Source organism: Rhipicephalus microplus, chromosome 6 (genome assembly GCF_043290135.1).
Source record: "Rhipicephalus microplus isolate Deutch F79 chromosome 6, USDA_Rmic, whole genome shotgun sequence".
NCBI classification, from domain to species: domain Eukaryota; kingdom Metazoa; phylum Arthropoda; class Arachnida; order Ixodida; family Ixodidae; genus Rhipicephalus; species Rhipicephalus microplus.
This window is the reverse complement of record NC_134705.1, coordinates 99,408,440-99,424,257: the sequence shown is the minus strand read 5'-3', so window position 1 is coordinate 99,424,257 and position 15,818 is coordinate 99,408,440. Positions and strand designations below refer to the sequence as shown.

General features: G+C 43.1%; 1 protein-coding gene across 1 annotated transcript in view; it reads right to left on the bottom strand.

Moving 5' to 3' along the window:
- Window positions 1-230: 230 nt before the first annotated feature.
- The window catches only part of LOC142764836 (uncharacterized), an 82,787-nt gene continuing 67,199 nt past the window's right edge, over window positions 231-15,818 (bottom strand). Inside the window, exons 4-5 of the mRNA XM_075865370.1 lie at window positions 10,510-10,599; window positions 231-460 (exon numbers count right to left, since the gene is read on the bottom strand). Coding sequence (XP_075721485.1) covers window positions 309-460; window positions 10,510-10,599 — 242 coding nt within the window. The 3' untranslated portion in view covers window positions 231-308. The remainder of the gene's footprint in view (window positions 461-10,509; window positions 10,600-15,818) is intronic.

Sequence of the window (15,818 nt, the reverse complement as noted above, 5' to 3'; positions counted from 1 at the left end):
GAAAAGAAAATTCTGTTTTGGACTCTGAAAACAGAAGTCTTGTTGGCTGAGAGTCGAAAACTATGAAGAAGGGCAATGCGAGGTCAAAACTCAAAAATAGGATCCATCGCGGCGTTCTACAGATGCTTGTAGAGACAGTAATAAAACAATTGCAATTGTGACAATTCTGCAGATTTATGGAAGAAATAATTCCAACCATTTGAGCTACTTAGGCGCTTAGGCGGTATGTATTAAAATACTTCATGAACCCATTTTTATTCATATCTTGACTGATTTTCGCTCCGGAAGTCAATGAGTTTTGGTTAGTTTTAGCTGTTTTTGCATTTTGCAAAATATACCGTTCGATTTGTCTGGCCAATATTGCGTGCTCCTACTAACGCATTGTATTCTTTCATACAATCAGCACTAGGCCCTTCGTTCAGATGGCTCTCCTTTACGAGAAGGTCGAATGTAACAGGCGCTGTAATGAAAGAATTAGAAAAGGTTACTCAAAAGAAAATATTACAAAGGACTACTTAAACTACCAGAAAAAAAAATATTGGATTGACCTGCTCAATAGGACACAAGAGAATTGGCAATACTTTAAGAAAGAACGATTTTTTTCATTAGGCTTACACGAACGAATTGTTATTTCAAAAGTAGAAAATATTGAAGGACACAAGATTCACTAAGGTATATAGTATAAAGGTGAACTAAAACATTCAAGTATACTATTTATAGTAAAACACCTTTTGAAAGAATGTTAGTTAAACAAACCTCTAACTTGTGCAAGCTTCCTTTCTGCCGAACTTCCAAACAAACCAATGCTAACGTACTTACGTTCCACCTAATATTGAAGAGCGAGTTCAAGTTCGTTGAGACACTATTATACCTCTGACGCTATATTGTTAACAAATAGCGTTAAATACGACCGTACAGACAGCCATTGACGTTTTGAGGGTCATGTTGCCTGGGATTCTCGTATATAAACACGTGCCACTCAGTCTGCAGGATAGATCACAGAGAGCGTGAAACCTCAGGAGAACGAGAAGGCGGCCTCGTAAACGAAGTTGAAACCTATCGTCTGCTATCATGTCTGCTTGCTTTAGTAACGCCGCTTCTGAGGGTTTTCATTGATTTTGTAACCGGTGGTTACACCTAAGGCCATCTGGTATATTCCTGGTTTATGCTTATTAGACTCGTAAGTATAGTTTTTCCGTTTTTTGATGTCTGTCTCACCGCTGGGCCAAAGGGCTTTCCTTTAGTGCACTTCTATTTCCCCTCAGGGTGTACCTCTGGGGCTTTTTCTATGCAGTGGCATCAGCAGCGTTCATGTAGCTGTGGCATATTGGAATGGAGTCATTTCTATGAAGAACCTAAGAACATCCGGACTGAGCTTTTCGTGGTGACCTCTTATTAAAAAAATAACCGAGGTCCAACAGTTTGCACGTGGCTGCAGTCTCAGCCGTTCTCTAGACAGGGCTCTTTACGTGACCATCTAAAGTGTAACACCTTTGCTACACATCCAGTGAGTTTGATTCCCTCTCACCTGGCGTATTCTGAAAGTCTAGTCTATGGTGTAGACGTCAGATAAGCCCGGCGCAAATCTTGAGTATTTTGCACAGGTGCAGGTGTAGCGTCTGGGTACCAGTGGAACAGACAACTATTCTTGATGTCAGGTTTCTCGATGATGAAGTTGGACTTGGCCTCCTACCAGGCCTCACGTAGTTAACTGTTCACCACACCTATTTTGAGACTGTGACATTACTGCCAATTCAAGGAAATTGATTATTTTGACCATTATTCATGCGATTGCTAAATCTCCTAGCTTTCCTTCGTATAACAGCCCGGTGTGTGACTGTCGCATCCATTGCTTCTGCCGTGTGCCGAAACTGTGATTTTGCTCTTTGTATGAGAGAGGGCAGCATAAAAAACTCATCTCTTGCTTCTGTGAGAGCGAGAGGCTTTTCAAAGTTCCCCGGGGATACTAAAGTTTACGGCAGTGTTTTATATCAAGAAGCCCAAGTTATCTCTCTAGCGTGCAGATTCCAGTCTTACCGTCAAAACATACCTAAAAATAACGCATCTTCAATAAGACAGTGTCAGTTTCTATTGATGTATGAATCGTGAGCATTTTCAATAAGCTTTGGTTTAGGGTACATAAGCCTCAGTTTTCGTTTGTGCTAAATATACTGAAAACTCTGAGTAAGGTATTAGTGGCATTTTTCAAATGACCACTCAATGGCCAATTTAAAAATCAATCCTGAAGGTAAATTTCAATCTAATTTCAAACTGCTTATTTCTAGATACCTAATCGGTGGTCTAGATTATCATTGACATCTACTGGTACTTTTCTGATTGCTACTGATGCATCTATGTGGAAGGAAAACAGCAGTAGGAGTTTTCTGAGAAGCTTTACCATGGTCGTTCTTGTTGCGTCTCCCGGAATAAGCTCGTGTATTCAGGACAAATGCCTTGGCAATCATTTATTAAAATGTTTCACTGATTGATTCGGCAGGTGCTGCAGTTACCGATTCATTATCTGTGTGTCGCGGTCTAACTTCAGCTTTTCCTTCTGCGACTTCAATTTTTATTGCACTCACAACTTTATTTCTTAAAAGTTTTTTAGAGTGCGAACGTTATGGTGAACTTGTCATTCTAGACTTTTCAGACGAAATTACTGGCATTCTATCCCAGTGATTCCTCGATGCTTCTGTAATTTTCATTATGCTTGAAACGCTTCTGATTATGGATTCCAGATTCCACAACTATTCCTTACTTAAAGATTACAAGTAAATCGATTTTGAAGTTCATTATTCAAGTCATATTTTTTGTTGCTTGGAATATAAATGGTATAATCTCGTAAATTGGAAGTTACTTTCACATAATTTTGATGCCGTAGATGACCTCAAAGTTTGTATAAAAGTCTGGTTTAATGGCTTCTCAGCTATACTTTTACTGTGAAGATGTAAAAAACATCGAAAACATGATCACTTTTTTACTTACTTGCTATCACTTGATTAGCCAAAAAATATTTGGAAAATAATTGAGGAGCTATAATACTCTTCCTTTCCGGGCTTCTCTCGGTTACAGCAACATGAACATCTTGCCGCATGTGCTTGGTGACACAAAAAATATTTCAATGCTAATTATTTGTCCATATAAATTTTGCATTTGATGTTTTTTTTCTGATCTGCCAATTGCATACTACTGTAATTTCTGTATATTTTATCATGGTTTATAAAATATTCATCTGAAATGTTTTTTCTATATACCCAGTCAGTCGTGCAGTGTTTGTTTTCTTTTTTTTCTCTTAGCACACAAAGGCTACAAGCAGCAGCAACAGATACGGACCCAAACCACCTCAGTGAAGCTTGGGAAGTAGTGATCTCTCAACCGGACCTAGTCGACCAGCGTTAACTCGTCACCCGATCTCTGCGGGTAATCCAGGTCAAAGGGCTCTTGGATTAAGGAACCCGCTCACCTTCAGTCACAAGCTTTACAAAATAAATATTTTCTATCTTTAGTATGAAGTCAAATTTTTCTCCTTAAATTTCCACCAGTTTCATGCAAATTTTTTGAAGTTGGTAAGAGCCATAATAGGAGAGCCAAGCAAGCAAGAAAGCATCGATGCACTTTGAAAAAGCGCAGTTCCTCACCGTCAGCAGTGTTCTGCCGGTGAAAATTTGTTAGTGCTTGGGAGAAATGCCTCAGCTCCTTACCCCATATCTATCTATCTATCTATCTATCTATCTATCTATCTATCTATCTATCTATCTATCTATCTCTCTATCTATCTGTGCGGCTAGATGTTCACAAGTGCAGCAAAAGAAAATTTCGGCATATCCGACGTACCTTGTGGGGTAATTTTAATTTCTTTTTGACAAATGATGTTTCTGTTAGCTTTTGTCTCAGTGGTTTCAGTTCAATGACTTTTCGCATGAACTAACTTTTTCCTGGGGTCACTTTTCTTCAGCTTTGCAGATTACTTGTTTTTTTCCTAATGTCAAGCTCACGTCTTAGCGAATGCCTTGTGTGATAATTTCTTCCTTGTGTTAAGCCATTTATTGCGTTTACACGCAATAATTTAGAAGATACAAAGCAAGGCATATTGGGGGGCTTTTCGGCTTCATATTTTTACAGCTGTTAGAACTTTCTGACTTTGTCCGCCTCCGTCATGTCTTTCTCAGTCTTGCAGCTCAGTGCCAGTGCATCTTCAATGTATGCGAGCAACAACTGCGTCGATGATTGAATTCGTGAAGGGAGTTCATGCCTCGCTTCTGATGCACAACTGGCCAACCGAGCAACTCACAAAGCTTCTTCTTGCACATGTCCCAGCTGGTTAGCTCTTCCTCGTGCGTCCTATAACAGGCGCATACTGTACCATGAGGTAAAAAATACTATTTACCAGCTTAAGTGTTTTAACCAGCCTGTGTGTTTGCTGACGCCCTCGAATAATACAAGCCATTGTTCGACGTCTGTGCAGACCAGGCCACAAAACGTACCAGGGAGGAATAGATACGAAAGATTCACAAATCATGGAGCTGGTATGGACTGTGTAGCCTGAGCAACATTTTCAGGCATCACCGCTGGATGAAAGTGACGTCCGCTGCAAACATGCGCAGCCGGGTTGTTTACTAGATTACAGCGGATCTAGCTAGTCCATGCAGAGTGCACAGTTTTGTCGGTCAACAGGCCAGCTCGAGAGTTCAACTGACTACAACAACGCTGTCATCTTCCTCTACTGGATGTCCATACAGCGCCTGTACCGGAGTTACAGTTCAATATGCAATGAAAATAATAAATCAATACTCCGTATCTCTGCCAGCGGAGGAGGACAGAACGAACGGCCGTCGCGAGAGCTAGTGGCGCTGCAGTATGATCTTGCGCTACTCTCGGCGCACTGTCTGCTACGACGGCGTACCGCGACGCCTCGCTGCGCTGTTTTTCACGCTAGGTTTTCTGTTGTACTGTTATCGAACTTGACCATTCATCATGCGCTTTCAGTCGACATTCTCGCGTTACATTTGTGGAGTGGACAATGTCTCCTGTATAGGTTAGCCCGGAAGTGTTGCTCATTGCAAGAATCAATGTCCTGCCTATATTTGCGCCGTCTGCATTCGATTTAACCTCCAAGTACGGGAAATTGTGCATGAATTAGAATTTTCAGCGTAAAACATTTACGAAGACTTCTAGCATTTTAACCACTGTCATCTGGCCTAGACAAGAAATGGCCCAAACTCCTGTAAAAGCCTCAAACAAGTTGTTTTACTGAAATAAAAAAATACACTTTTTAAAGAAGAGTGCTCATGTTACAAAAAAATAAAACACTTTCTTCAAGAAACAGTACCCGTGGTCCACACTGTTCATCACACAATGCTTCCCGACGGCTATCAATCGAGAGCAAAGCGCAAAGTGCTACAGCCACTTCACCTCCTTTCTCGCATTTTCCACCTTTTCAGAAAGCTTCTGATTTGTTTTCTTACAGAAAAAAAGAGAAAAGACGAATATTCACGAACATTACTCTTACGTTCTCGTGATGAGTGGTATAACTCAAAAGATGCAGTGAAAGCCACTCCAACTTTTCAAGCACAATCCAAAAGAGGTCATCAACCAGAGGGTTCTCCTGAAAGGCCTCTCGACAGTTTTTCAATTGATTTTAATGTAGTAAGAATGCAGTGTAAGGATGATCTAAGCAGTCTTCTTAAAAACATCTGACCTGAATGAGCACACATTTGTTTGGTTTGGGCGTGCCTGTTCCACGGGTACTTGTGCGAGATGCTAGATGCCCTTATTGCACGTTGTAACTTATTCAATTTTAAATTCGAAGCTTTTCTTAGCGAACTTCGGCGACATTGAGCGTATCTATCTATCTATCTATCTATCTATCTATCTATCTATCTATCTATCTATCTATCTATCTAACTAGCCACCTTCGACTTTCAGCTCTCCTGGCCGTTTCGATAATGGTATCGATACTAAACTTGGTATGAGATAACATAGCTGTATGAAGAACATATCCGACAAGTCCTAACATGAAAATCATGACATGTATGTCATGAATGTCATGAATTATGTTTTATGTTCCTGCAACTGTTGCGGTGGTTTTGTTCACATGGCATGTTGCAAATTGGTATGGTATGGCATGATTGCATGGAGAACACAAGTGAGAGACCCTGACATGAAAATTATGATAAGCGTGTCATGTAACAACATGAAGACATGCCACGCTCTTGATGCGCTAGTAGCCCTTTCGCGAACGTCACATATACCAAATTTGGTATTACAGTACTGAACGGACGACGAAGGTAATTGACTGGTGCAAACATGATAATCATGAGATGCATGTAACAACATGACTACATGCTACGCTCATAATACGCTCGCCGCCGTTTCGATAACTTCACTTGTACCAAACTTGGTATAACGTGACGCGAACGGACGACATAGGTGAATGACACATCCAAACACGATAATCACGACATGCGTGTCATGTAACAATATGACTACATGTCACACTGATGATGTGCTCGCGGCCGTTTCGCTAGCTTCACATATGCGAAATTCGGTATTACGTGACGCCAATGGATGACGAAAGTATGTGACTGGTGCAAACATGATAACCGCGAGATGCGTGTCGTGTGAGAACATGACTACATGCCACAGTCAAGGCTTCAATACATTTCGACGTGACGCGGTGCGCGTGCTCGCCGGCGTTCATTTCGTCGCGTCAAGCCGGCGTTGCCACGCCAGGCACTGGTCATGCCATATACTCGCAGGTGCAAGCCACGCTGCGTTGCTTTGACGCAAGTGCGTTTTAGTGCGTCCGGCGTCCCTCCATAACGATAGTAGGGAGACGCAGTGTTGTCTGGGTGCGAACTGCAGCATGTCGCATTTCGCGTGGTGGCCGTCGGGCCACGCCGACGGGCGCTGGTCACGTCTGGCGTCAGACTATAGAGTGCTCATGCTTTGCTAACGCAGCGTTTCTGTGCCCAGCGTGCGTGCGCGTCAACACTTCACTGGAGTATATATTGGGCCCTTCATGATGCGCTCACGGCTATTTTGCTAGGTCCACTTATACCAAATTTGGTGTTACTTGACGGAATATTTGACTGGGATGACGAAATATATGACTGGTGCAAACGTGATAATCCTGACACGCGTGTTTTGTAAGGCTGAGAGCATTCCACGCTCATAGCGTGCTCGTGGCCACTTCGCTAATTCCACATATACTAAATTTTGTATCACGTGATGTGAATAGATGACGAAGGTGAATGACACATCAAAACATGATAATCATGACACGGAAGTCACGGTACGGTATCATTTACCTCCACCTCGTAACGTTGTGCTGATTTTAAACTGACATATCCTCATTTCTCATTCGTGCTTCGCATATCATCGATTCACACTGTACGTAGCGCCTGTCCATTTTTTTATGAACGTATTCACAGATGCAGTACACTCATGGTGGGCTACTTCCTAGTGCTCATTGCTGCACCCAGAATAACACCAACATGTGCCAGCGTTACCTGCTCTACGTTCAGAAATGAACACTGCAATTGAGAAAGATATATATTGCTGTAATATGAAAGAAATCTAACAAAACCTGGTCACCTGCGCCCCGCCGCGGTGGTCTAGTAGCTAAGGTACTCGGCTGCTGACCCGCAGGTCGCGGGTTCAAATCCCGGCTGTGGCGGCTGCATTTCCGATGGAGTCGGAAATGTCGTAGGCCCATGTGCTCATATTTGGGTGCACGTTACAGAACCCCAGGTGGTCAAAATTTCCGGAGCCCTCCACTACGGCGTCTCTGATAATCATATGGTGGTTTTGGGACGTTAAACCCCACATATCAATCAATCAACCTGGTCACTGGAAAAATACCACATCACATACGTATGTGCCTCGCTGCCTTTTCTCTTGCTGTTCTATTTCTGACCACTCCTCTGAACTTGGCACTCAGCATTTGAACGGCACCATACGTTTAGGGGGGGGGGGGGGAGATTGTTGGCGCCATGGTTATGGAATATTTGGTTTCAACATATGCGGTCGGATTGCTGGGAAAAAGAGCGAATGGGTAGAGGGCGCGAGCTCCCACTTTTTACGTGTGATTAAGACTTTTTCTCCAGCAAAACATGACGATAGTACGTTACGATGTCGTGATTTTCGCATCAAATGTCATAGACTTTGCCTTTGGCAGTGAGCTTTCTATATTCGCCGCTCAAAGCTTCGTACCACCTTCTGAATTGCGCCGCATTTTTTCCAAGATCTGTCACACTCAACATATTTAGTTTATACCCCAATCAAGACTAAATGATGGCACGTAATTGATTAACTTTACAACGCTCGATTTAAAAGTTACTGTGAGGTGGTCTTAAGTTGTTTCAATCGTCTGGTCACTCTCACGGGTTATTTTTGTTGGAGGTTAGAACTACGTTTCAGTGTGTTCTTTGATCATGCTATGAAATTAGGTTGCGGGATGAACGACTGTCTCTTCACCTATACTTACATTTTTATTTTTATTCGTTGTATAATATTTGAACGTGATAGCTTTACAAGCTCGTTTCACACAAATTCCGGTGTTGTCGTCCCTGTCATCGTTTCCGGTTGGGAGTGAGAAGACATTATCTTGTACTTGACGAAGAAAAACATCAAGAAACTTGCCAATAAAAAACAACAACTTTAGTATGAGTGAGAATCGATGTCAGGCTCTGTGCGTGGCAATCGGGTGTTATACCAAAGAGGCCCGCCAATGGTCGCAACTGATTCGTAGAAGAAACTACACGGTGTCAAAAAACAGTAGGAGCAGGGTCGTGGGAATACAGAGCACGATTCGCGGTAGCCGGTTGCGAGTCACACCGCCGATCACAACGCGCACGCCCCACGTCACTGGAGCGAGATCGTACTGCAGCGCCACTAGCTCTCGTGACCGCCACGCGGTCCACCTTTCGCGTGCAGCTTTCAAACTGAGTTTATTTCAGTAACGCTGCTCGTAATCACCCCCCTAAGCTTAGGTAAATGAAAATTGCTCGCTGATGGTGACATGAATGATGTGACTATTCTGTCCGGTACGTTATCAAACTCTGCACCAGAAGTGTGGCACATACTCACGGGCGAATATGTGCCCCAGGTGAACAGGAAGGGGTAATTTTAACGCGTTAGCATTAAGAAAAAGTTGTCACCGCCTATGTTGTCCCTACGAAAGCATAGAATATTTGCGGGGCCCGAGCAGGACTCCAACGACAGAACTGCATGAAATGAAGTGTTCCACCACAGAGCCACACTAGGTATCGGGACTACTTTTCAAATAGACCTTAATGTTCGTGAAACATCTTGTGTGGTTGCAGTGCTGCAAATCTAATTTAATAAACTATACATATGTACTTCTTTGATACAACCATCACATCGGGTTGACGCCAATTGTATTGAAGCACAATTTGCTGAAGCTGATTTATATGTAGCAGTGTCCGGCGCTACCTGCCTGTGAGCACCAGCGCTTCGTATGAGCTTACCGCTTCTGGTGTTGCTAATATCTTTGACGCTGAAGTATCACTATGCAACTGCAAACAACTGGTCATATAAATAATATACGGCTGCTTAGGGTATGTCTATGTGTGTATTATTATATATCGCTAGCACCACTTCGTAACGTTTCACTCAATAAAAATTGCAACACAGTCCCCTTCCAATCACATGCTTCGCATATCATTGATTCCCACGGTACGTTGGATCTACCGAATTTTATTCCTTTCTAATATGACAGAATTTTAAGGAGAGGGATCAAGAAACATTCTTGAAATCAAGAAGAGGAAATAGACATGTGCTGGGCATGTAGCGCGTAGACAGGATAACCGCTGGTCACCAAGGGTAACTAACTGGATTCCCAGAGAAAGCAAGCGGGATCGGGGGAGAACAAAAGTTAGATGGGCAGATGAGATTAAGAAGTTCGCTGGTATAAAATGGCAGCAGCAAGCACAGGACCGAATTGACTGGCGGAACATAGGATAGGCCTTTTTCCTGCAGTGAACTTATTCAGGCTGATGAAGGTGATGATGATGGTGACGAATTTGACAGAATTTCAAGAAGATGTGCTGTGCATTCTCAGTGACCACTGTTAACGTACTGATTTGAAGCCTTCGAAGTGAGCCTGAACGTTCGTGAGATGCATTATCACAAACCAACTGCATGCGGTGCATTTGACAGTACTGGGATCAATTGCACGGTTCTATACAATATATTCTCGTTTAGCGAGTGCCACAAATATTTGAGCACAATGAATTAGTACATTATAGGCTTATATTTAGATTGCCGTATGAATTTTTCTTGATGGCATATAATGACGACAACAGGATAAATGCTTTTTGATCTATGCAGGCTAGTTTTATGAATATTTATGACAAGGCTTTAACAGATTGGTGGGTGTAATGTTCTGTTTTTAGTGAAGACGAATATTCTATATAAAAAACTGAAATGTGAACCTAAAATGCCATCAATCGCGCAACGTTTGTACACATAACACAACATACTTACGCCAAAGATACAATCTTTCAACCAGAAGAACCGCGCACGTGTAGTTCACGGAGGCGAACACACATTCCTTATACACACTGTCTTGATATTCTGTGGAAATGAAAGATCAAAGATCATCAGCTGTTTTTCATACAGACAACCAGACTGACTCACTAAGAACAAGAAACTGAACAGAATACTTGATATTCAATTTTACATTACCAGTTTAGAAAAATCACTGCTAATTGGCTGTAGAAATGTGAGTGTGCCATGTTAATGGGAATGCTGTTCACTAGTATTGAATGCTTTCTCGGCTCACTCACAATTTGCACTTTTACGCTGGCTATACGTCTTCATGCTTCTCTACACAATTCAAGTATCTCAAAAAGCAAAAAAATAGTGTGAAGAAAAAGATTCATCAGTGTTGTTCACACCTTCCAGCATTCTCATGAGTCGCAGATCCGTTGCCCTGCCTTTCGCTACACTTGACGTCACTGCTGGCTGAAGCAATATTTTTGCACACAAACTCTTTTCCACGCCTGCTTATGCTACATGTCGGCAAACGTCTCAGTCGTGTTGAGCCCCTTGACTTTTCTTTCTTCCTTGACATGCTAGACGAATCGATTCGTAGTGACTCAACCAAATTTCATGGCCTTTTCTCGCTGGAATGCTCGTTGAGTGACACCTTCTCGAGTGTCGTCATCGATACTGTAAGTGCTAGATAATGCGCCAAGCTTTTTAGCCTTCTTCCTGCACTTCACAAGTTTATTCGACGTTTCACAGCCGCATCTAGGTCGCACATCAGAAGTGCGCCACTATAGTGACCCCGGATTGCACCAGCCTTTCCGTCAAAGAGCAAACCGCGTCTCTGCTATAGAACGCCACGTCATCAGCGACCAGGTTGAAGCGATGCTACGCCGTGGCGTAATTGAATCATTAAACAGTCCTTAGGCATCTTCTGTCGTCTTATCTCGAAAGAAGGGGTAATCCAATCACTTTTGCGTCGACTAGCGTGGATTTATTAGAATGACGCGGAAAGACGTCTATTCATTACCGCGCATCGACAACGCCCTTGAAAGCCTCCAGAGAGCCGATTTCTCCTCCTTAGACTCACGTGCTGGCTACTGGCAAGTTACCATGGCGGAAGGTGATTGCCAGAAAACTGCGTTTATTACACCAGATGGTCTGTACATATTTAACGCAATGCCTTTTGGGCTTTGTATTGCTCCTGCCACGGTTGAAGGACTCTTGGAAAACACACTGCGTGGCCGAAAGTGACCTGTGTATTTATGCTACCTCGACAACATTGTCTTCTTTTCTTTAAACTTTTAAGCCCATCCGCATGACCCCGACTGGTTCTGACGTGTTTAACCCACGTGAGACTCCAACTGATACTCAAAAAGCGCTGCCTCCCCTCGTGAGAGCTGTCCACTTAACGGCACAAAAATTCAAAGCATGGGTTTCTACACGACCCTTCAAAACTTCGTGCAGTCACCGAGTTCCCAAACCCTGCGACGCTCGAAGAACTGCGCAGTTTTGTCGAATTATGCGGTTACTTCCCGCTTCATTCAAAATTTCGCGTCGATCATGTCACCATTGACCAACCTAGGCGGTGACGCGCACCTTTCCTCCTGGTCTCATGACGTCGACGTAACGTTTGCCACGCTCCGTCGTCTGCTTACCTCTCATCCCATTCTTTGGCATTTCAATCCAACAGCTGCCTAAAAAGTTCACCCAGCCGTTAAGGGTTCTTTTTGGCGCTGTTCTTTCTGAACGTAAGCCGGGCCACTCCGAATACGTTGTCACTCATGTGAGTCGCACGCTCACTAAAGTTGATTCCAATTACAGCGTTGAAAGAGGGCTTAGATATAGTATAGGCATTTTGCAAATTCTGCACTTATTTGCACGGTGGCCCATTCGACCTGGCAAAGGATCACCTCAACGCTGTTGACTCGCCACATTGAAAGATGACGATGATGATGATGTTTGGTACTTTGTGGCGCAAGGAACATTTGATGGTCAACGAGCGCCAGTTCATGGAACAAGAGATCCTGGAATGAATGCGATTAGCGGCTTTATAAAGGCCTTAAAAGTACTCGCGCTAAGGCGGGTAAAACATAAAAGTAATAAAATCATGACCATGCCGTGAAAAGTGATGGTGGTAATGGATGACGAAATTTTGTGAGTATAAAAACCATGGTGGACATGTATGGCATTAGCACAAGTGCCTCGATTATTCACACCCTTGAATACAAGAGTCATGAGGCAAGTGCTTTGTTCAGTGCAGCCATCGAAGCGGAGACCTATATCGAGAGGTCATGCTACGGAATGCCCGGGAATATCACGTGAAAGGTACGGAGCTCTCTAAAAAAAGCCGACAAGAATTTATTTGTGAAAAGTGTTTCCCTACAGACGAACATCGCAGGATGAAGTGGAATTTGTTGTCGGTAGGCTAATAGAAAGTGTGGTCTTCTCAGCATGTATGATTGTTTACACTGGGCTAAAATATGAAGTAGGGTGATTGCTTCTCCACATCTATCACACAACGGTGGATTGCCACCAGACAAAAAAAATGGATGTGTAGTGTATATATGTCCTTTTTTTAACCTTGTAAGTAGTATTTCTGTGTGGCGTGATTTTCATACTGGCAGCCATTTACCAAGTTACGGCTTGATAACATGCAATTTATTATTTGTGCGTGTGTCCCATGCGCTCTGCCAATAATTCCCGAGTTTTCGTTTTAGAAAAGGTTTCAAGTCGAATGGAGGAATTGGTGTCGATGTATTGGTAGTGGTTTTGTTGGCAGATCCAGCTAGCTGGTCCACCAGAACGTTGCCTTTTATTTCGCGGTGTCTTGGCACCCAGCAGACTACAACATGCTGCTTGGATGAGCGTACTGTGCATAAGTGCACATAAAGCGAGACAACGAGAAGGTTTTTGTGCTATTTAGGAGTTTTCAGAGCTTTTACTACGCTTAGGGGAATCTGTATACAGTACTGCCTTCCGTAGTTGTATTTGTTTAATATGTTTAGAGGCCGCAAGTATCGCATAAGCTTCGCCGGAGTCTTGTATCAGAGTGCAAGATGCCAGCTTCCGAAAAGGATGGGCCGATGGCTGCGTACAAGACAGAAGTGTTGGACTTCGAAGCATCCGTAAAAACTCAGGACATGTGTATTTCTGTTGTAGCTCTAGAAAGTATGTCTAAATACGTGCAATGAATGCGTGCTTCGCAACCTCCAAGAAAGACATGTTGCAATCTATCGCCTGCCACTGCCATGGTGGCAGAAATACTGCGGGAGCCATCAAACGCTGTTTAAGTGGCACAGCGGTTCCCTTCGCCAGGCGCCTCATGCGGAGTTAGCAGGGCTGTCTCATAGAAGGCCGTTCCTCAAACAGAGCAAGGCTTGATGTCAGTAACTGTGGAATGTGAAGGATGTTTCTTGTCTGCGTTCACTTTAAGATAATATTTAAAAGACATGTAACATCTCTGTAGGTGGAGCAACCATTTGTTCGATTCCACGTACATGCTTTTCACGGGACTAGTGCGAAAAGCACCTGTAGAGAGGCAGATGCCTAGATGATGAACAGGGTCAAGCATTTGGCAGTAGGTGTCGCAGGCTGACATGCAATTGCCCCATTGTCTATACGGGTACGTATGAGACTTCTATACTAATTCATTAGACCCTTCTTGTCACGTCCCCGCGGAGCACGTGACAATACTTTTAGAACTTTCATGGTTTTTATGCACTAGTTGTTTTTAAAATACTCATTTTGTGGTATGAAGGTTGGCCTGTTGTCAAAGATTAGGCCTAAGAATATGTGTTCTGTATTAACGAAAATGCGTTGCCCATGCAGTTGAATATTATGTTAGGAATCAATGCCCCTCTTCTTAGAGAACAAGACACACGTGCTATTCTCTTCATTCAGTCGGAACCCATTTTCTTCTGCCCAATTCGATTCTTTGTTCAAACCAAGCTTGACCTGCCATTCACACATGGCCAGATTACAAGACTTAAAACTAAGCTGGACGTCGTCGACATAAGTACAATGAAACATAATGCGAGGAATGGAGAAGCGCAAAGATTTCATTTTGATAATAAAAAAGCGTGCAACTAAGTATACCAACTTGTGGCATGCCTATTCTTGTACAAATGTTTGGGAGAAAACGCTGCTTACTCGAACATGTATTGTCTGGTTTGACAAGCAACTTTCGATTATGGTAAACATTCTGCCACACACGTCAAAGTAGGACAAGTCTCTCAATGTTGCAAAGCACCATGTTGTATCATATGCCTTTTCGATATCGAGGAACAGAGAAAGAAATTATTCCTTGTGGACGAAAGCAGCTCTGATCAGTGCCTCCATACGAACAAGGTGGTCAGCGGTGGATCTACCCTCTCGATACTCTCAACTGGATTTAGTCGGGCAAATTGTTTCTTTGAAGAAATTGTACAAGTCGGCAGTTCATCATTTTCAAAAACTTAACACAGGCAGATTGTCAGTGCAATAGGCTTAGCTCGAAACAGAAGAAGGATCCTTACCGTGTTTCAAAATGGGAATAACAATAGCCTATTTCCCGGAAGTAGGAATAGCGTAAGAGAACCAGATAACATTGTACAAGGAAAGTTGGCTTTTTCCAATTGGTAGGTTTTCTAAGATTTCATGAACCACTCGGTCAAAACTCGGGGGGGGGGGGGAATTACTGCTGGAGTTTAGCAATGCTTAAAGCTCAGCTAAGCTGAAAGCATCGTTATAATCCTCGTATTTAGTACATTTGTATTCCAGTTTCTGCTTTTTTATTCTTGTTCTGTATTTTTGGAAAGCGTCAGTATAGTGTGACGAGCTGGACACCCGTTTGAAGTGTGTACCAAGGAAGTTCGCTTGATCTTCCAAGGTTTACGAGTGGGAGTGAGCGTACTTGTCTACCTGCTACCCTACCCACCATGTTCCATACTTTAGCCTCTTGTGTATATGAATTGGCTCCTGATAAAATCTTCTGCCAGCTTTCTCTCCTGGCCAACCAACGCGTTGTCCTGCCGTGAGACGTTATTTTCCTTAATCTGTCAAGATTTTCGGCGGTCGGTGAGTTCCGAAGCAACCTCCATGCTTTGTTTGACTGCGCGCGTATCGGCATTTGGAGTTCCACCACGGCACATGTCATTTTTTAGGGTGCCCATTCGTTGCAGCATGAATCAAAAACGCTGTGAAGTACCTGGCAGCAGCATCAATGCTCAAGGTACATATATCATTTGAACGTAAACGAGTGATGGTATAAAACTGTTTCCAGTCGGCTCTGTTTATGAGCAATTTTGGGAATCCGCTGTGGGCAC